Source organism: Culicoides brevitarsis, chromosome 1 (genome assembly GCF_036172545.1).
Source record: "Culicoides brevitarsis isolate CSIRO-B50_1 chromosome 1, AGI_CSIRO_Cbre_v1, whole genome shotgun sequence".
Taxonomy (NCBI): Eukaryota; Metazoa; Arthropoda; class Insecta; order Diptera; family Ceratopogonidae; genus Culicoides; species Culicoides brevitarsis.
Genome location: NC_087085.1, coordinates 8111314 through 8132825, shown reverse-complemented (window position 1 = coordinate 8132825; position 21512 = coordinate 8111314). Strand labels below are relative to the sequence as shown.

General features: G+C 25.3%; 1 protein-coding gene across 3 annotated transcripts in view; it reads left to right on the top strand.

Moving 5' to 3' along the window:
* The window catches only part of LOC134827293 (uncharacterized), a 45157-nt gene extending 23704 nt beyond the window's left edge, over window positions 1-21453 (top strand). The window contains exons 1-11 of one of the 3 annotated variants that reach the window (XM_063839880.1): window positions 2474-2501; window positions 3277-3524; window positions 15497-15710; window positions 16477-17471; window positions 18016-19346; window positions 19407-19550; window positions 19611-19739; window positions 20211-20409; window positions 20473-20547; window positions 20610-20744; window positions 20809-21453. In XM_063839880.1, coding sequence (XP_063695950.1) covers window positions 3398-3524; window positions 15497-15710; window positions 16477-17471; window positions 18016-19346; window positions 19407-19550; window positions 19611-19739; window positions 20211-20409; window positions 20473-20547; window positions 20610-20744; window positions 20809-20957 — 3498 coding nt within the window. In that variant the 5' untranslated portion in view covers window positions 2474-2501; window positions 3277-3397 and the 3' untranslated portion in view covers window positions 20958-21453. Of the gene's footprint in view, window positions 1-2473; window positions 2837-3276; window positions 3525-15496; window positions 15711-16476; window positions 17472-18015; window positions 19347-19406; window positions 19551-19610; window positions 19740-20210; window positions 20410-20472; window positions 20548-20609; window positions 20745-20808 lie in introns of those variants that run through there. The other 2 variants (XM_063839878.1, XM_063839879.1) reach the window with 2 other exon arrangements.
* The last annotated feature ends 59 nt before the right edge of the window (window positions 21454-21512 follow it).

Sequence of the window (21512 nt, the reverse complement as noted above, 5' to 3'; positions counted from 1 at the left end):
TTTTTTGCTGTTATATTTGAATCTTGGTGGTCTTTTATATAATTAGCACATTGATTTATATTGAATTGCTGCCTGATATTTTTTTCCGCATTTGATTTGAATTTTTAGAATACGAATTTTTTTGAGAATTTCGCCAGTTGGAAGAAATTTAATGCAAATTAGAAATAAAAACTAAACCAAATCTGTAAATTATTCAAATTGTGTATTGACAAAGACAGGCGTCATGTATCTGTTTGCATTTAAAATTTGTACGAGAACAACAACAAGTCGACTGTTTATGCAAATAAAATGTAATTGTAATGAAATAAATTTATTTATTTTGCCTTTTTTGCGCACGGAGATGTTGCAGGCGGCAGATATTGTTACTTTTGTAGACTAAGCAGTAATAAATTCGATTCGTTGTAAATAAAAGTTGTGACAAGCAACATTATTTAATTGATTTTCGAACAATTTCCGAACAAATAAACGAATATCTGAAGCAGAAGTCTGGAAAAAAGCAAAAACTTTCTTCGAAACGAGGTTCTGTCTGCGCGCTTGCAAGTGAAAGGGGACTTCTAGGTCACTGCGAAACCGAGATCATTAACACCTTCGTCGCCGCAGTCAATAAATCAGCGAGAAACGAAGCAAAAATTGACTTTTCGATGGAAATCGATCACTTACATCTCCCATTCTGCTCGATTATTATTGCACATTTTACCTTAACATGCACATTAACTCTATGTTTCACACCATTAAGCACCGCATGTGTGTCGGGTTGATGGCGCGGCTTCAACGTTGCGGTGATATATGAACGTACCTCGCAGAGAATAATTGAATCGATCTGGGAAAGAATTTTATTTTATGGTTTAAAAGTATTTCAAGGCTGACTTTTTTTTCTTCTTTATTTTTTTTTATCATTAAATTGCACACAGAAAAAAAAATTACCTACTCTAGTCGTTAATCGAATTTTATTCAGCTTGAATATTGTTATACATTTTTATTTATTGGATTTATTGGTTTTTTTTTTGCAACTTTGCACGCAGATTTGTGGGAATGATAGCGAGGTGTGAAGGCGGAAAGAATTCAATTAGCATGCGGGTGAAATGATGTGTGCGAAAAAAAAATGTTTCCTTCGTGACTCGTCATTGACAAACTTTTAAGCTGACCCATAAATTTACGCGAGCAACGTGCCACGGAGATTAGTTATCTTTTCGCGCGAACGGAAAAGTTTTCCGAAATGTGATTTATTTTTTGATGTGACGTCAATTTACGTCGTTGCCCTTGAATGTCAAATTGTACGATAAATCAGTCAACGCAGGACTTTGTTTATGTTCTTTATGAAAGATTGTTTATTTATTGCATCTTTATCTGTAAAGTTTATTCACAGTTTTTTAGATAAAACAGAAACAGCAGGAATAAAATTTTTAAATTTACAAAAAAAAAATCAAAAATATTTTGAAAAGTATTCTAATAATAAATTAAATAAAATAAATAAGTAATTTATTAATTTTTTTTTAATTTAATTTTTAATTAATTAATTTTTAAATATTTTTTTTTATTTTCAAATATTTTTTTTATTAAAATAAAAATTTAAAAAAATATATTTATAAAAATTTATTTAAAAAATAATTAATAAATTAATTTAGAAAAAAAATTTTTTTAAATACCTAATTTATCGAAAAAATCTTGCTTACAATATTTTTTTTAATTTTGATGTATTTAGCGGGAAATTCGAAAATATAATAAAACAGATTTTTTTTTAATAATTTAAATAAAACGAAAAAATTTAATTCTTTCAATTTTTATTAATTTTTTCAAATTATTTTATTTAAATATTATTTTTTTTAATTATTTTTTTTTAATAAATTTAAATAAAATATTAATTACAAAATAATTATATACTGATCAATGATTTGAAAAAAAAATTTAAATTTTGAAATTTCATAATTAATTATTTTTTCAATTCAATATTAATAATTATAATAAAAAAAAAAATAAAAAAAAAATTAAATTAATTTAATATTAAATCATTTTTATTAAATTTATTTTTAGTTTTTTTTTTAATAATTTATTGAAAAATAATAATTAAAAATAGTAAAAAATTAAAATATTAATTAAAAAAAAAAAAATAAAAATCAAAAGCATTAAATTTTTTCCTTTCATTTAATTCCAAGAATTTTTCTTTAAAATTAATTCAGGATGAGTCATTTTTTTCCAAATAATTTTTTTTCATCCTAAATACACTTTTGATTTCTTTTAACACATTTTTTTTATTTATTATTTATTAAAGTAAACTTAGATCTTCCTTCGACGTATTTTGTTTGATATTTTGCATTCCATTCCATTTCATTATCTCTTTCTCTCTTGATTTACTCAAAACAAATAAATACACATCTCCGTTCATTTACATGAAACGAAACTCTTTGTAGATACTGACCATCGTAAAAAATGTTTGATTGAGTGAATAAAATCATGCTTGGGTTTCAGTCTTAAGATAGCTGTTGTCTAGTTCGAGCGTGTTTGTTGTTTTTTTTTGCGTATCCGATTATTTATTTTTTTTCTATATCTAAATATTCATGAAACAAAACAAAACACAAAAAAAATCGATACCATAAATTTTTGAATATTTTTTTTTAAATGTGTAAATAATCAAAAGTGTGAAGGTGTATGATAATTAAAAACATCATTAGGTCCGTGTATGGAAATAATGATGCACAAAAGAGAGCAAAAAAAAAACTTTAATTAATTATTCATACAAATGCTCAATTAAAAATATTTTATGTGAATAACTTTGAAAATTTATCACTTGCTCTTCATATGAACGCGTGTAAGGTAGCAGCAGCCACAAGAAAAAAATGTAACAGTAACCATTTTTTTATTAGTTCGTTACCTGTTCTGTCATTTCCACAAAAATTCTCAATTTATTTCGTCACCGGACCAGTTTTCTGCATTTTTTTTTTATTTGCACAAAAAAAATCAGTTTCGTGGATATTTTCAAATGAAGAAGACTGCAAAATTAAATAAAAAATAGTTTTTTGCAGTTCGTTTAAAAAAGTGTTTATAAATGAGTTTGTTAACTCGGCAAAAGTGCAAAAAATATAATTAAGAATGTGTGTAATACGACGCCTAATAATTACATTGTTATTACGTTAAAAGTGCAGAAACGAGCAAAAAACCTGCAATTTATTGAAAAATATCATAAAATCGATCAGACCGACTTGAATAGTTGCTTTGCTCAAAATTAGCCAAGAATTATTAAGTCTGAGAGTTAATAAAGATAAAAATTTACATTTATAGGTTTAATCAAGAGAATCAACGATAAATCAAAATAATAGTATAAAAAAAATAATTCTATGACAAAAAAGTGAATGAACTCATAAAACTACGAAAAAAATACAAATTTTTGGCTAAAAAAATAATGGAACCACGAATCGTGTATTGCAAACCAAAGTCAAAGCAATTCATTGGAAGTTATCAATCGGAAGCATTTTATTTGCCCACACAATTAATCGGAGCCGACTCCTCCAATTGTGACGAAGAAAAAGGTAAATTTAATCTAAAAACGTTTAATTAAGTTACGGTCTAGCAATTTTTTGTATTTCTCAATTCTAATAACAAATCGTAACAATTTAATTAAAATATTTGAATTTTTTTTACCTGCGTCGAAATTTTGCGGCGAAAAAAAAATTATAAGGTCCGGAATGAAAGGTGATGGAAAATATTCTCGCCTCGAATATTTGACCTAATAATGCTTTGTTGGCCCGTTAATGCGTGCGTTATTATTACAAATCAATTTTTTTTTTCATGAATGAGCTTGACCACACAAAATCTCCAATGGCACAGAAAAAACAATGAATATCCGTTCGATATAAAATAAAATATAATAATCGACATGATTATCAATTGTAACTAAATAAATTCAAAATAATCATCGTGATTATTGTTATTACAACAGAATTTACCGATAGAATTCACATGAACGGTACTTGTTTCATATTTTATTTTTTTTTGTATGGAAATCAGAGTAAAACCAATTTTCAAATATTTTTTTTTAAATTATTTATTCGTATTTGTTTTATATATTTTTATTGTACTTATCTCAATATTTACTGTTAATTTTCAATTCGTTCAAAATTGATGTAATTGATCGCACTGTATTAATTTTTTTATTTTATTTTTTTTTTTTTTCAATAAAATATTAAAAAGCACAAAAAGAACTGAAACAGTTTTAATCGTTCATTATTGGACTTTGTTGTTGAAGAAGAGAAATAAAATACAAAAAAAAAGTGAATATCATTTTTTTTTGTGTCTATAAAATATACGAGAAAAAGCACTTTTCGTATTATTACTCAGTAAAAGCAAAAATCACTTCACCGTTATTTACACTCGAATCGCCAAATTTGATGATTCTCTCAAATACTTTTTTTATTGGTCGTTGTCGGTCAATATCAATATCGGCGCATTACGTTCTGGAAATAGTAAAATAAAATTTCTGTCATTTTATGACTTGTATAAATTTATTGTCGGCAAAAGATGATCTCACATGAGAATTTGGGTTAAAAGCATATAAAATATGACGTGACGTTTATTATAAAAAAAAAGAATGAAATAATTAGGTGTAAAAATATAATAAGTTAGAATGCAACATTTACCCTTTTCACGGCAAAAATTTTAAAGACAGATCCCGTTATTTATTTTTATATATTTTTTTTGAATAACACAAAAAAACCGCATAACAACTGTAATAATAATAAATAACAAGAATCCCCATCGCAAAAATTTTTTTTTTATATTATGTCCAAAGACCATTCAATATGTTGCTTTTTTTGCGCGTTAACAAATTTTGTGAAATTATTATTACAGAAAATGTTGGTGTGTGAGTGAAATTAAAAAATGATCATTAAATGCAAGATACGGATCGTAACTTTAGAACAACATATGGGAGAAGATTTTTTTTTATAAAATTAGGCAAATATTATTTTTAAAAATGTTTCATTTTTCATCATTTTTTAATATTATTATTTAAAAAAAAAAAATATGTTAAATATTTTAAAAATAATTTTTTTTAATTATTTAAATATTATTTTTAATTTTTTATTGAAATTTTACTTTTAATTTATTTATTATTTTATAGATAAATTTTTCAAATATTTTTCAATTAAATTTAAAATTAAATACATATTAATTCAATATAAAATATTTTAAAATAAATTTAATAAAAGTGATTAAAATTAATAATAAATAAATTAATAGAATTTAATTTAATTATTTATTAAATTAGGTACTCTACAAATGTTTTTAAAATTTAAATTAATAAGTTTTAAAATTTAAGATTTTCATTTTTTAAAATTATTAATTTCAAAAAAAAAAATTTGAATAATTTCTTTTTTAAAATATTTTTAAAATCTTTTAATGAATAAATTTTAAAATAAAAAAAATCAAATTTTTCATATAAAAACTTATTACCTCTATTAAAGTAAAAAATAAATAAAATAACTTTATTTTATTTTAAAACTAATATTTTTCTATTTTAAAATATAAAAAAAATCAATTAAAAAAAAAATATTTAAAAGAGTTTTATGAAAATGTTCCTACATATTAATAAAATAATAAATTAAAATAATTAAAAAATTAATAAAAATAAATAAAATAATAAAATATAATGTGAAACATAATTTAAAATTGTACTTGCCTAATTATTAAAAAATATAATGAATAAAAATATAATTTAATGAATCATCAAAAATAAGAAAAAAAAATAAAATATCTATTGCAAAAAAAAAAACATCAGACTGATAAATTTTGGTCATCTGTTTAATTTCTCAAATACTTTTACAAAAAAAATAATTCTGTATGATAAATAAGGAGTTGAGGTCGAAAAACCTGAATATTCACTGATATTACGTTATGCCGGCCGGTTTATTTTTATTTTATATTTTTTTCATTATATTTTACTCTCACATGCGATTTCATCTTTATTTTGTTGTAAATAACGTCAGCTCAAAACAGTCATTTGTTGCTAATATATGTGCAAAAATCTTATCATATACGCGAAAAAATTCTCTCTTTTCCTTTCTATATTTTTTTTTATTGATTACACATATGTTCGTCGTCTCGTTCGTCGTTCATTTTGCTCACTTGACCAGTCATTGAACCTTTTAATTTTATTTTATTTGAAAAAAAAAACTTTTAAAAATAAAAAATATGCCTATAAGAGAAAACCGGATTATCATATTCTTATTCATAAAGTTTTTTTTTCGCTTGCCTTGCTCGCTAAACGACTACAGTGCATAGCTAAGAATTAAGCAAATACATGTCTTGATTATGTCTGTTTTTGTTTTTACCTCTGTGTGTGCGGATCAACGACAGCAGCAACATGTGTGATAAACGTAAAAGCTACACACGAGGTCTCGCTGTGATTTTATTACTTTAGCAAATTGCAGGAACCACTCAAAATTTATATTCTAGCGTTCTTTTTTTTTCATTCACACATCATCTCAGGCACAGAGACGGGTGAAAAAAATTGCATGTCACTTGCATGCGAGTCTCAGTGTAAGGAGAAAAAAATTCGCTGTTACAATTAATTCTCACACGCAATCAGAACGCTATCAGAACACATTTATTCGCCAAAGAGCGCAAAAATACGACGAGTACTTTCAATTAACGGCCTGAATATGCATGAAGCTGAACCGTGTCATCGACGACGACGACAACAACAACAACAACATTTAAACGTTATTTTGTGTTGAATGCATAATTGAAGTGCGTGTCATGTATCCATGAATATTTTGAGGTAAAAATATTTAGTAATGATAATAAAAAAGTCAAAATAAGAACGGTAACATTTTTTCTCCTCTTTCGGACGTCGTGTCTCTGAAAGGTGCGGGAAATGTCAAATTTAAAAAAAAATAAAATAAATTAATTCTAAAAAATAATAAATAAAAAAAAATATTTCACATATTTATTTTTTTTTCAAAGATTGAAAAAAACTAAAATAAAAAATAATAAAATTAAAAAAAAAATTAAAAATAATATAATAAAAATAAAAAAAATATTTATATATTTTTTTTATTTTAAACAAATAAGTATTTGAATTTAGGGAATTTTTATAATTTTTGAAAGTTTAAAAAATTAAAAAAAAAAAATAATTTGTTACAAATTTTTATTTCAAATTTTTATTTATTTAATGAATTGAAAAAAATTTAAAATCTAAGTAAAATATTATTTTCTTTCGAAATTTATTTTAAATTTAATAATTTAAATTTAACTGAATTAAATTTTTATAATATTTTTTAGAAAACGAAAATTCTGTAATAAATTTAATAAATTAATCAAAAAAAAAGTTATTTTTATGATACTTTTAATTTTGGAATTTAAATTTATTTTTATTAATTCAATGAAATTTGCATAATTTGAAAAAATTAAAAATTATTAAAAGATTCAATAAATTAATGTAAAAAATTAAATAAAATAAAAATTAAATCATATTATTTTTACTTTTGATATTTTAATTAATTAATTAATTTTTATAATTGAAAAATATAAATAAAAAATTATTAAAAAAATAAAAATATTAAAAAAAAATTTTTTTAAAAAATAATTAAATTAAAAAAATGAATTAATTTAAAATTAAAATTAATTAATGAAATAAAAAAATAAAATGAAATTATTTTTTTAAAAAAATTCACATTTCCCGCATGAACTTCATTAATATTGTTGTTGTTGTTGCACTTTTCGCATTTCAATTGCATAAAAATATAAAATTCGCATAAAAAATGTAAATAAATTAAATTTTTGACTGTCATGGTATGGATATCATGCACTTCATATGGTCAGAACTTCAACCAAAAAGCAACAGTAATTAAAAAAAAGTGTGTGTGCGATTTGGGAGGACCAGTTTTTTATTTATATTTATTTTTTTGGAGATGACCGATGATGTGAGAACTGCAGTGTCAATTTGGGGCGTGCGAAGCTTGTTAACCCCTTGAGGGTTTATTTTATTTTAAAAAAATAAAAAATCAAGATGTTCCTTTATTAATTTATTATTTTATTTTTTCTTTACAGGTAAGCATCCAATGGAAAAAAAATACCCAAAGTGACACGTGAGCCACGCTTCAAACAAATTAATTTTACTTTAAAACGAAAAAAACATGAAAACTCATGTTTTAGCAAAACCACAATGTTTAGAGAGGGAAAAAAAACAAGTGTTCGAGAGAGACGTGCCACGAGTTTTTCTCTTTTTTTTTTTGTTGTCTGCAAATCAAACAAACAAACAAACAATGTGATGCAATATCGGCGAGTATCGCAGCAAACCAATCAGGAAGGGTGTGTCGCGTTTCTTTTTTTGACGTTTTTGTAGATCATGAAATATCAAATGGGCAATAAACAATTGCAACTTTGAACTACATTTATCGTTGCTGAGATAAAAAAAAAGTTGCATTGAGTGCAAAAGAGCACTTGTAATGCAATTACACCCAATTATATGTCGTCGTGCCAATTTTTTTTTTATTTTTTGTTTTTTTCTGTGTTTATTTACCTGCCTACCCTTTAATAGTATTTTTGCCATTTATAAAAAAAAATAAAAAAAAATCCATTAAACGTAACCGATTTTATGTTTTGATAAAATACATTGGCTTGCGACCAAGATCAGCTGTAAATTTTAATCTGGGCAGCATTAAAATCAATTGTATTTGTTTATTGGAGCTTAGTGAGATATGCAATTAACTTTGGCATAATACGGTCCATTTTTGATATTACTATTTTTTATCCGATTAACAACACTAACGATTTGTTAATTATCGACTTTTTTCGACGTCTGGCACGAGAATGGGACCCCGTGTGCGATTTTGATCGTTAAAAATGTCACTTTTGTTCGTAAAATTATAATTTATGTGTCACTGTGTCACAATGTCATAAATAATGTAATTATAATCGGAACAAAGATAGTCAACTGTCGAAAAAGTAGTGTAATCCGAGCAACAATTTAATCCTATGACGAACGTTTTTTGATGTCTGGACCAGATTTTGATATTTTTTATGAAAAAAAAAGAAATTTTATTTTTTTTTGTGCGTCGCGAGAGGATTACGCAGACGCATTGCGACGAGACAAGACAATAAAATGAGAAGAATTTAGGTTAGAGCATGACTTATGGATAGATATTTTTTTTTTCATATAAAAAAATGACGTTGTAAAATTTTGGGCATTTTTTAATTGATTTATGGTGTCTGTGCTCATAAGAAAAAACGTGTATTGAATTTCATTTCGACTTTTGGAGTAAAGAAAATTTCACGCTGCTTCTCTCTTCAGCAAAAAACCTAAAAAAAAATAAAAAATCTCTGATTACGTTTGCAATATTCGCGCAACTTGCATTTTTTTTTTTAATTTTTTTTTTCAAACATAAATAAATAAATATAAAAAAAAAAAAACAAACCACATCAAGTGAATTTTATGCTCACGTTTCCTCACGCCTTTACCTTTTTACAATATCACATTACACGATCTAGAACAACAACAATGCCCATGCCTAACGAACGATTTTTTATTATTAATTGCCTTTGCACCAAACTGTTTGTTGTTGTTGCTGCTGCTGATGTTGATGTTGAAGCTGCTAACTGTAGAACGAAAAACGAACCACACACTTAAAAAAATATCAACCTTATGTAATCGTGTTTCACCTTTATTATTATTTTTTTCATTTTTTTTTTAAGTAGCACTCCGTCATAATATTTCGTGTTACAAGATTACACTTTACGTTGCTCATTCACACTAAATTACATCATTGGAGCGGTTCCTGAAACTTAATTAATCATCGTTTTTTAAGCTGATCTCTGGATGGATGGATCGAAGCATCATAAACCAGCAGCTTTGTTTTTAATTTAGGCAAGAGCGAATTCGGAAATTGTTTCGATTTTTTTGGAGCCTAAAATTATAAAAAATACGAATAATTATTGATTATAATAATTAAAACTTTTTAAAGCTTTTAAATTTTTTTAATAATTAATTTTATATTTTTTATATTTTTTAAAATGTTTTATTTATTTTTTATAAAATCATTTTTTTTATAAAGAACTGAATTCCTTTCAAAATTGCATTAAAAAATTAACGTTTTGTTTTTAAAATAATTTTAAATATTTTTTTAATGATTAAAAATTTTTTTAAAAAATATTTTTAATTTAATTTTTGATATATTTTAAATATATATTTTAAAGATTTTTTTATTTGCATGAAATATCATAAATTTTTATAACAAAATTGTTCCAAAAAAATTTTTAACATTTTTTTTATTCAATTTTACTTATTTTATATTTATTTTTATTTTTTTATTTTTATATTTATATCATAAAATTTTTCAAAAGTAATAATGAACTATTTTCAATAATTTTTAAGTATTTTTAAAATATATATTTTAAAAAAATTTTTAATTTTTTTTTAATAAACATGGTCAAAAAATATTTACGACGATAAAATATAAAAAAAATAAATTATATAAATATTTAAAAAATATGAAATATAAATTATATATTTTAAAAAATAATTAATTAATAATTAAAAAAAAAAATAAATAAATATTTATTATGAAATTATGTCATTTTAATTTTATGTAAATTTTATTTCATTTATTTTTTATATAATTTTTTTATAATATAATTTTTTTTTATTTAATTAAATTAAAATAAAAAAAATTAAATTAAAAAATTAAATTAAAGTTATTTAAGTTTAAATTTTTTTAATTTTAACATTTTTGCTTAAAAATCGAAAAAAAAAAATTTTTTTATATTCTCAACGGAATTTTTCTAAAAAAAATGAAACAATATTATAAATCGCACTTACCTTTATATACATTTATGGTATTTGGCCTCAATATTCGGGAGATGCAATAATTGGAAAAAAATCATTTTATTAAAATCATAATTGGTACCCACATTTCGCTACTTACTAACAAAACAAAACAATTGGCTACTCATCTTTTTTCTTCTTCTCGACACGGTTTTTTTTTCTCTCCTCTCGACTCATCGATGCTCAGATAAACAAGTTCACGTTGAGCTGTTATTATATTATATTATTAAATGGAAGCATATTTGACCACATCAACAAATCAAAAATCGTGCACAATGATTTTGTACCAACAAAAACTCGCCTCCTGGTCTGGTCATCATTTATGATATTATCGTGGTTACTGTTATTTTTTTACTTATTTATTTTAGTTTTAATAATATTTTGTGTTCTATTTCGCTGCTGGGAGATGCAAAATGTGTTATGTTGGTCAACGGAACAGCTGTTGTTGTTGTTTTGTTAGTTTTTTGTTACAAGCCCTTATTGTGTACGATTTTTTTTTCATTGTCGTGATTTTTATTCTCGATTGACAATATTTAACTGAAAAAAAAATATCAAATTATTTTCAATTTAACTTTATGTAATTTTAATTGGATAAAATTTACGATTTTTTTGACCAATATTTAAAAAAAATTTTTGTCACCATTTTTTATTGAGTCGGGAACAGATTGTCGCCAGAAGGGAAAAATCTGTCAATTCAATTCAATTATTATTATTATTTTTAGTAATTGAAAAAAAAATTGCGCAATCCAAATTAAAAAAAAAAATTAAATATTATTTTTTTATTTCAAAAATAAATTTCTTCATTTTATTTTATTTATTTATTTATTTTTTTAATAAAACTTGTCTGCGCAGAAAAAAAAAATAAATTAAAAGTGTCATGACACCGATCAAAATTCGCATGATAAATGTCAAATATTTATAAGTAAGATGTCCGAATCGCAGAAATGCGTGCAAATCGCCCAAACCACATAAAGAACATCCAATTTTTTTTCCTTTGTCAATTCAAGAAGCTAAACGAGCGACATTTATAAGAAGATTAAAATTGGTCATTTTGTTCGCTTGGATTTTTTTTTCACAATGGCGAATTTCATCAGAATTTTACATTATTGTCTGATCCGCTTTGGCGCGTTAATTAGTATTTATTTTTTAAAATGATAATTTTTATTATTATTCCCGTTTGACAAGAAAGCTCGTCGTCGTCGCGACAACGTGTCATGTAATCCGGCATAAAATTTTCGCCAATAACGCAAATAATTTTACAAAGAAATTCATTTATTTGCGGGAATGTTGACCTTACGGAATTATTGAATTATTATTGATATTCATTTGCAAATTCCATTGAGGAGAAAGACATTGGAATGCAAATGTTTCAAAAAAAAAATATTAATTTAATTAATAAAAAAGTGTAAACAACGACCAAAAAATGTGCATTGCGATCCAATTAACGTTTGACTTGATTATTATTTATTGAGTTGATTGAAATTTAATTGAAAAACAAACCAGACATCAAAGTGCATCAAAAAAAAATTGACAAAAAAAGATTGAAAGTGTTTTTTATTATTTGTTTCTTTAAATAAAAAAAAAAAATAAATCAATTTGATTAACAAATAAATCTATTAAAAAAACTAATTCCGAAAATGTTTCAAGTGACCCACATTACACGAGTTTCAATTTGTTATAACATTGATTTTTTTTTTTTTTTGAGTTAAATGAAAGACATTTATCACTTTGTTGCGTAATAATAATGGTACATTGTAAAATTGTCATCATCAGTTGATTGAATCTCTTTACAAAAAAAAAAAAAAATAACTTGCTTGAATGGCATTTCCTGAGCAAACGAGGCGATGCAAAATTCATGAGTCATCAATTTTGTATGGTTTCGTTTTGTCGTTTTTTTTTTTGCTTATCGTTCTTATTGTTTCAAAAAAAATATATGAGCAACAAAATTTATCACCAAAGTCTTGACAAACTGTGCCCAGAAAGTTGTCGGGTATCTTATCTTCTCTTTGTAAAATAATAATAAAAACAAAAGTATTTCTGTTAGTCATTTTGGTGCAATTGATTGTGGTCGGCGATTAATTTTGCACAGTTGAGACAGTTTGGAGGCCAAATTGAAGGTGCAATAAATAACAAAGTTTGAGACAAAGCAAGAAAATACTTGGAATTATAAAGTGATTCATTCGATTGAAACTTGCCTTGTATTGAGAGGTTTTTATTGCGATTTTATGAGAAAAATTTTCTATTTTAAATTTTTTTCCTTATTTAAGAATTATTTTTATCAAATTTATTTTAAAAAATTTTTTTATTTTATTAAAAATTATTTTGAAAAAATTTATTTTATTTTTTCAACTATTTAAATTTTTATAAGATTTTTATATTTTAATTAATTTTTTAAAAATTAAAAAAATTTTTTCAATTATTTTTAAATATTTTACTTTATTTTTTATATGTAAATTATATCTGTTAATTTTATTTTAAAATAAAATTTAAAAAAAATTAAATTTTTTTTTAATTTAATAATTAATTTTAGTTAAAGATTTTATTTAAAAAAATTTTAATTTTAATTTATTTAACTTTTTAATTTTTTAAAAATTTTTTTTATTTTAATTTTTTATTTAAATTTTTAAAAAAAAAATATTTTCTTTATTTTTTTAACTTTTTTATTTTTTTTTAAAATATTTGTTCATCGATCAAAAATCTTTAATAATTTAATATAAATTTATAAATTATTAAAATTTTATTTTTAATTAATTTAAAATTTAAATCCATTTGAGTTAATTTTTATTATTTATTTTTAAAAAAAAATTTTTTTTTTTTTAAAAAATAAATATTTTATTTTTTTAAATTTATTCTTTTAATTTTTTAAAATAAATTTTTTAACAAAAATAATATTATAAAAAAAAAAATATAAAATTTAATTAATTATTAATTAATGTGAAAAAATTAATTTTTTTTCAAAATTAATATTTTACCAAATTTTTAATTTTATTTTAAAAAAATATTAAAAAATTATTAAATCTTAATTGATCAAAAATTAAAAAAATCGCAATAAAAAAAATCAATTTCGTCATAAAATCGCAGTTAACTCTCATTAGCATTCACAACTCTGCCTTTTTACACGCCGATGACATCTAACAATAAAACACCTTCACTCAAACTGTTGGAATTTGTTCCGTGTGTCTCGTGTTCTTAATTAACTTTGACTAATGTTTCTCTTTCTATTCAATTTTCTATTAATTATAAATTTTATTATTCATATGGTTTTGTGATGTGTGCGCGCGCGAGATTATCTAAATACGTTAAAAATTCGATTTTACGCCACATTTAAAGTAAAATTCAAAGTAGGCATCATAAAAAGAGAGTAACCCACACGCAGCTACGCATTAGCATTAATAAATCAACAAAAAATACGAAAAAAAAAAAAATTCATGCCGGATCGAACTCATTCCACATTTAATTAATTTATGACACTTTTAATTATTATTATTGCGTGAACTAGGTAATAATCAATAAAAATATGCATGCATGTTAATAAGAATGTCTAATCGCCGTCTAATCAGCTTTAATAAAAGTTAAATTAGTTCGTAATTGAAAGTGACTTGTGTGTACTTGAAAACTCTGATCAGTTCAGTAGTTAGTTAGTTATTGTTTGCTTTTTTTGCAACATGGAGACGCCCCATGAGTTTATTTATTGTCTTGTTCATTGGTGTGATTAAACATTTCGTTAGTTTATGAGTTTGACATTCACGCATTTTGACATTTTTTTGATTTTTTAGACTGTTTTCGATAAGTTAGATGAAATTTAAATTTTTTTAGACCTATAAAAAATGGAAAAAATCATAAATTTTAATGGTTATCGTAAAAAAGTGTAAAATTTCACAGCTTACCATCAAAAATTATGATAGAAAACATTCACACGCTGATTTGTGAGGCGCACTTTGTGTGAGCTCGCGATGATTAGATGCTGGCAATGACACTGAACTTTACAATTTTCCCTTCCGCGATGATAAATCTCAATAGCAACATTACTTTTTGTTGTATTAATGTAATAATAGCGACGACTTATTAAAAGAAAAATACTAAATATTGCTGATCTTATCTCCGCTTTCAAGCAATTTCGCTGTGTGGCTTCATTTTTTCACATTATACATTCATAAATAACTAAAATGATGACACAATAAGCATATTTAACACAATAGCAGCCATAACAACAACTTGAATGGATAACATTTTTATTTATGAAGTGCAGCGATTTTATTTTCTTCGTCGACCGTCGTCTTTTTATGGTAACATCGCGCCACATTCAAAATTCCGTCGTTGTTTACATTAGATTCGTGTAAATTTTTATGTTTCAAAAGGAAAACAACACTGAACTTGTCCAATTATGGGTATTGAAGTGAAAGAAAGAAATCATCTTCATTCTTCAAATTCATGACCAATTTAGAAAAATTTTTTATATTTATCACTCACGATTATTGACTACAAAAAAAAAATTGCAGATTTTATCAATTTTGAGAGAAAATCGAACAAAAAAAAAATGATGAGAAAAAGACATCGCGGTACCGTAAATGGTTAATTGGATATTACTTTTGCCAGATTCATTTTTTATAACTTTTCTTTAAAAAATTACGTCACTTTTTTAACTTATTTTTAAATTTCTGCGTAATCTTTTAATTGCAGATAAACTACAATCGAAATACGCAACAGCTACACCACCAACAGCAATGAACACAAATCACACGACATCTGTGCCGCCAGCATTTTCGAGATTACCGCCAGATGGTCACGAGTTTCCGCCGAACTTTATCGAACCGATCATCTTGAGTCCCGTCGATGCGGATATGCTGCGAAAACATTCAAGTAAACCCGTTATTAGTGATAAAATTATGAATGGGTGAGTTTTTTTGATTTTATTTTTTTTAATAAAATTATTATTTGCAATTTTATAAAAAAAAATAAAAATATTTTTTTTAATAAAAATAAAAAAGTGTTAAAAGTTAAAAAAAAAAAAGTTAATTTTTTTTAATAAATTAAAAAAAAGTAAATTAATTTTTTAAAATTTTTTATTTTCGATTCGACGATTTTTCAAAAAAAAAAAAAAAATATTAAAAAAAATAATTTTGATTTTCTTCGTAATTCGGTTGTAATTTTTTCAATATTTTAAAAAAATATTTAAAAATTAAAGTATTTAAAAAAATTATTTTTTTTTAATTATAAATTAATTAATTAATTATTATAAATTTATTTATTTATCAAACTTTTAGTTAATTTGAAAAAAAAAATAATAGTTTTAATTTTCTATTTTTGATAATTTTTTTAAAAAATTTGAATGAATAAAGTAATTTAAATAATTTTCAAACATTTTTTTTAATTTAAATTTCTAAAATTTTTTAATTTTAAATATTTTTTGAAATAAAATTAAAATTTCTTGTATCAAATTAAGTTAAAAATTTTTGCTTAATTAAAAAAAAAATAAAAATCGAAGAATAAAAAATTATTAAAAAAAAAAAATTATTTTTAAAAAAAAATATTATTTTTTTTTAATTAAAAATTAAGGAGGTTTTTTTGAAATTTTTTTTTGTATTTTTTTTTTTTAAATTGCACTTACCTTTATAATTTTTTGATGATTTTTTATAATTTATTATTTTTTTTAATTTTAGTTTTAGTGATAAAATCTCACATCAAACACCTCCAGAAATGCCAAAAACTGTTCCTCCGCCGATTCCGCGCAAATCTTCACATCCCATGAAAGCAACAGATGTCTCTCCAACGGGCAGCGACAAGGAAAACAGTTGTCGAAGCAACGGATTCGAGAGCTCTGTCATCATCATGAACGGCAATGGGAACAAACGAAACCCTTCCAACTGGCGCAAAGATGAAAAATCCGAGAAAAGCGTTCGCGATAAAATTGCAATGTTCAGCAACAGCAAAGACGAACAACCAATTCTTCCAAATAAATTCGTGTCGAGTCATTTGGCGCGCAGTACGGAGTGTCTTGATACCACTGACGGTGCTGTGCCGCCTCATCGACGAAGTCATGGCACAACTTACGAAACTTTGTCCCGCAAATACTCCGATTCGATCGACAATGGCTTGGATTACAGCACAACGGCGAAGAAATCTATGCGAACTCGATCTCATAGCGTCGAAACTTTAGACGAAGTTGATCGCGGAATGCCCAATATTTTGGATATGTTGCCTCCGGTGTGTCCCAAACCTGTGGAAAACACAAAATACGAAGCTGCGTATCGATCAAAGTTCATGGTAGAAAAATCGAAACCAGTTCCCGTGCTTGAAAAAGCCTTCAGTGTGGAAAATGTCTCGAATTCGGATATAATTCCGCCTCCCGCTTCGTACGGGACGTTGCCTCGTAAAAATGTCACGAATGCTCCATCGGCTGCTTCTCTCATGCGTCGCACAAGTTTCTCGGGCGAACCAACTTCCGAAGCTCAGCGAGTCAGCACATTGTTGGAACAACGCAAAAAATCAATTTCGAAGCTGCGTGGCTTGATCATCCCCGAAAAAGTTCCCGAAACGGATATTTTGCCGCATCAGGCGAGCGTTATTGGTAACATGCCGATGATCAAAAGCAAGGACTGTGATAAAATCAACAACGAATTGCTGCCGAAAATGCACGAAAACCAGAAAAGTTTTGGTAATTTTTTTTAAATTTTTAGTACCTAATTTTTAAAAAAATATTTTAATTTTAATTTAAATAATTAATTTTTTAATTAAAATAAATTAAAATTAATTAAATTAAATTAAATCATATCGAATTAAAATTAAAATTTAAAATTCAATTTAAAAACAAAATTAAAAAAAAAATAAAAGAAAATTTAAATTTAATTATTTTAAAATTTTTAAAATTAAAATTTAATTATTTAAAAAAATAAAATTTGAACTCTTAAAATTTAAATTTAATTATTTAAAATTTTTTTAAATTAATTTTAATTATTTTAAAATTTTTAAAATTGAAATTTAATTATTAAAAAAATTTTAAAATATAAATTTAATTATTTTAAAATTTTTTAAATTTAAATGTAATAATTTTAAAATTTTCAAAATTTTTAAATTATTTTAATTATTTTAAAAATTAAAAATTATTTTTTTATTTTAATTTTAATTCGAGGAGGTTAATTTTAACATAATTTTTTTTTTAATTGCACATACCTAATTTTTTTTTTTTTTTTTAATTTTAGAAAACCAGAAATCAGTCCCATTTTACGCGAGACGCGCCTCTGTCGATTGCGTCATGTCAGTTGTTCCCCCGAAACAATTCGTTCCGACATACACAAAAGTCAATTCCATCTCGTACACGTCGTCAAATGTGATGTCAGCACCTGCGAAACCGCCTCGAATGTCATTACAACTGAGCAAATTCTCGCATGATCTACCCACAAAAGGCGGAACTGACGAAAGTGAGGATAGCGACTCAATAATTAGCTCGCGACGATCTTCTCCTCTCATTTCTCCGGGCGTAACTCCCGCTCCTGTCATCGAAAAAATGCCATTATGCCGAAATCTGAGCTCAGAAACGAATATTTCGATCACAAGTTCGAATTCGACACTCACAACGGGCTCTACGGGATCTCAAGCGAGTTGCAGTTCAACCGGAAGTACGCCAACGATCGATATGAGTCGAAAAATTGTGCGTCAAGGATCGAACGAGATACAACGGAAGAATATTTTGGCATTGTCAAAGTCAAGAAATGGGACTCAAGAACGAAAACTCGATGCTTTTGTGCCAATTGCCAAGTCGAAACGTTACGACGAAGACGAAAGTACGGAAGAAGAAGACCTGAAACGTGTTTCGAAACCCTTGAAACCCCGAAATTCCTTTAATAAAGAATCAAAATCCGCTTCCGGCGAGAAAAAAGAGTACGTTAACTACAAATTAGCAACTCCCACAGACGTCTTGAACGGCACATGTGTCAATATTGCGCAAACTGTCGAGATAATCGATCATCCGGAGCCCTTCACGAAGAAAGGATTGAACATCAAGATCGCCGCCAAGGTCGAAAAACGCGACGAACCATCCCCATCGATGTCAGACTTGGCAAAATGGGTCCGTAGCGAGGCAGCGAAAACACATCAGAGCATCGCAGCGATGAGCAAATCGAAAATCGATGAACCGAAAGCAGTTGAGGAGCAACAACCAAGCAAGCCGATTAGAGAATCCCGCTTCGGCGAACCAAAAAAGCTAAATTTATCGGAAATTAGAAAGAATTTTGAAAATAAATCTGTGTCACCTACCGCAATTAAAGCCACGCCAATTCCAACGCCAGCAGTAACAATTTCGACAACAACAACCGCAACGACAACGACGACGAAGGAAAAATCAGGACACGACAGATTTTCGTCATGGGATTCCGTGGCATCGAGTTCTTCGGGTGTCTCGTCGATGCAAACGAGCAGCTTGATTGGAAATGCAAACACCAACTCGGGATCTTCGCACAATTTACAGAGCCCGCCATCGGAATTCGGGAGTTTTTCGTCGTTGGGAAGTAGTCACAGTTTGATAACGCCACAGGTAAATTTTTAAAAATTTGCGAAAAAATGATTTTTAGGCTGAAATTCAATTTTTTTATAGGATTTGCAACTTTTGATTGAAGAAGCTGATCCTCCATTGCAAACGCCGGATGCTTTTGTCATCGTGCTTCAACGTGATACTCCCGAAAGTAGCATTGGAATTACTTTAGCAGGCGGTTCAGACTATGAAGCAAAAGAAATTACGGTAAAAAATTATTTTTTTAAGTGAAAAAGTGAGAAATTTAATTTTTATGATTTTTTTTAGATCCATAAAATTCTCACGAATAGTCCCGCTGACAAAGATGGGCGTCTTAAGAAAGGCGATCGACTACTTTCCATTAATGGACTTAGTATGAGAGGACTCACACATCGCGAATCATTGAGTGTTTTGAAGGTAAGTCACTGAAAATAAATAAAATAATTTAAAAAAAAATTTATAAAGTAAAATAAAATTAATTAAATTAAGAAAAATTAAATTAAAAAATTAAAATTAAAAAAAATTAAATAAAATAAATTTAAATAATTAATTGAATTTGATTAAAAAAATAAAAAATTAACAAAAATAATATTTTATTTAATTTTCAATTAATAAATTATTTAAAATTAATTTTATTTAATTTTATTTTAATTAATTATATATTTATCAAAATTAATTAAATTTAATTAAATAAAATAATAAAAATATGATAAAAATTAAATTTCAATTTTTTAATTTTAATTATTTAATTTAATTAGGTAATTTTAATTTAATTATTTATTATTTATTTAATTAATAATTATTTAATTTATTTTTTAAAATTAATTTTAATCAATTAAATATTAATTTTAAAATTTATTAATAAATATTTTAAATTTATTTTTTCAGACTCCTCGATCAGAAGTCGTCTTAGTTGTAACTCGCTCAAAATCCGTGCCTGTTGTGTTGAGCAAATCGAAACTCAGTTCAATTGGATCTCTCAGTTCCTTAGCTGACAAATCGGATTGCGGCGATTTCGAACGAAAAATAAACAAAAATAAAGGATGTCGTTCTTTAGACATCGATCTTGATCTGGCATCTAATGAAGGTAACTTTCTTTTTCTCTAAAAAAAAAGAAACAATAAAATTAATTTATTTTTTAAATTATTAGATGCAAGTTTAAGCATAACAACATCTGAAGAGGGACACTTGTCAAACGATGATGCCTTCTTAACATCGAAAAATGGTAAAAATTATTTAATTTTTTAAAATTTTTCAATTTTAACTAATTTTTTCTTGTTTTTTTAGATACAACAACTCTCCAACCAGGACAAAGAGTAATTGAATTGATGAAAGATGGAGCTGGACTCGGATTTTCCATCGAAGGCGGATTCGATTCGCCTGTTGGAGATCGCCCTCTTGTCATCAAGAAAATTTTCATGGGTAAAAAATCAACTTTTAACAAAATTTTAATGAAAAATATTAATTTTTACCTTTTAAAAATCAGGCGGCGTCGCAGAAAAATCCGGACAAATTGTCGCAGGCACCGAAATAATTTCAATTAACAATCAATCTGTTGAACGAATGACTCGCATTGAAGTATGGAATATGATGAAACGTCTTCCAAATGGACCAGTTAAACTATTGGTTAAGTAAAGTATATTTAAAAAATAAAAAAATATTGAAATAATGTGTAAATTTAGTTTAATTTTAATGTGAAATCCTTGCAAAAATGTCAAAAAATGCAAAATTTTGTAACAATCGTCCTGCATATTAAAGGATAAGAAAAGCTTTGAATTGAAATTGTAAAATAATGATAAATATCGCTTAATGTAATGTTATTTTATACAAAACATATATCTTGCCCTATATATTATATTTTGGAAATGAATTATATTCCATGCATTTATAAATTTAGAATTTAGTAAAAAAAAATCGATTCACTCGCGTATTCAAATTTTAACAATATTGAATATGTTTCTGTGTAATATAAAACTCTTTTTCCCTCCAAAATCTATTATTTTTTAAAAAATGCTCAGAATTTGTTTTGTTGTCTATCTCAACAAATCCTGCAGCTTTTTGTGTAATACTTTAATGGCTTCTTAAATAAATAATATTTTATTTTATTTTATATTGAAAAGCATTCAATACATGAAAAAACATGTAAAATTGCCATACTATTTAATTTAAAGAATAAAAAAAATATTCGTG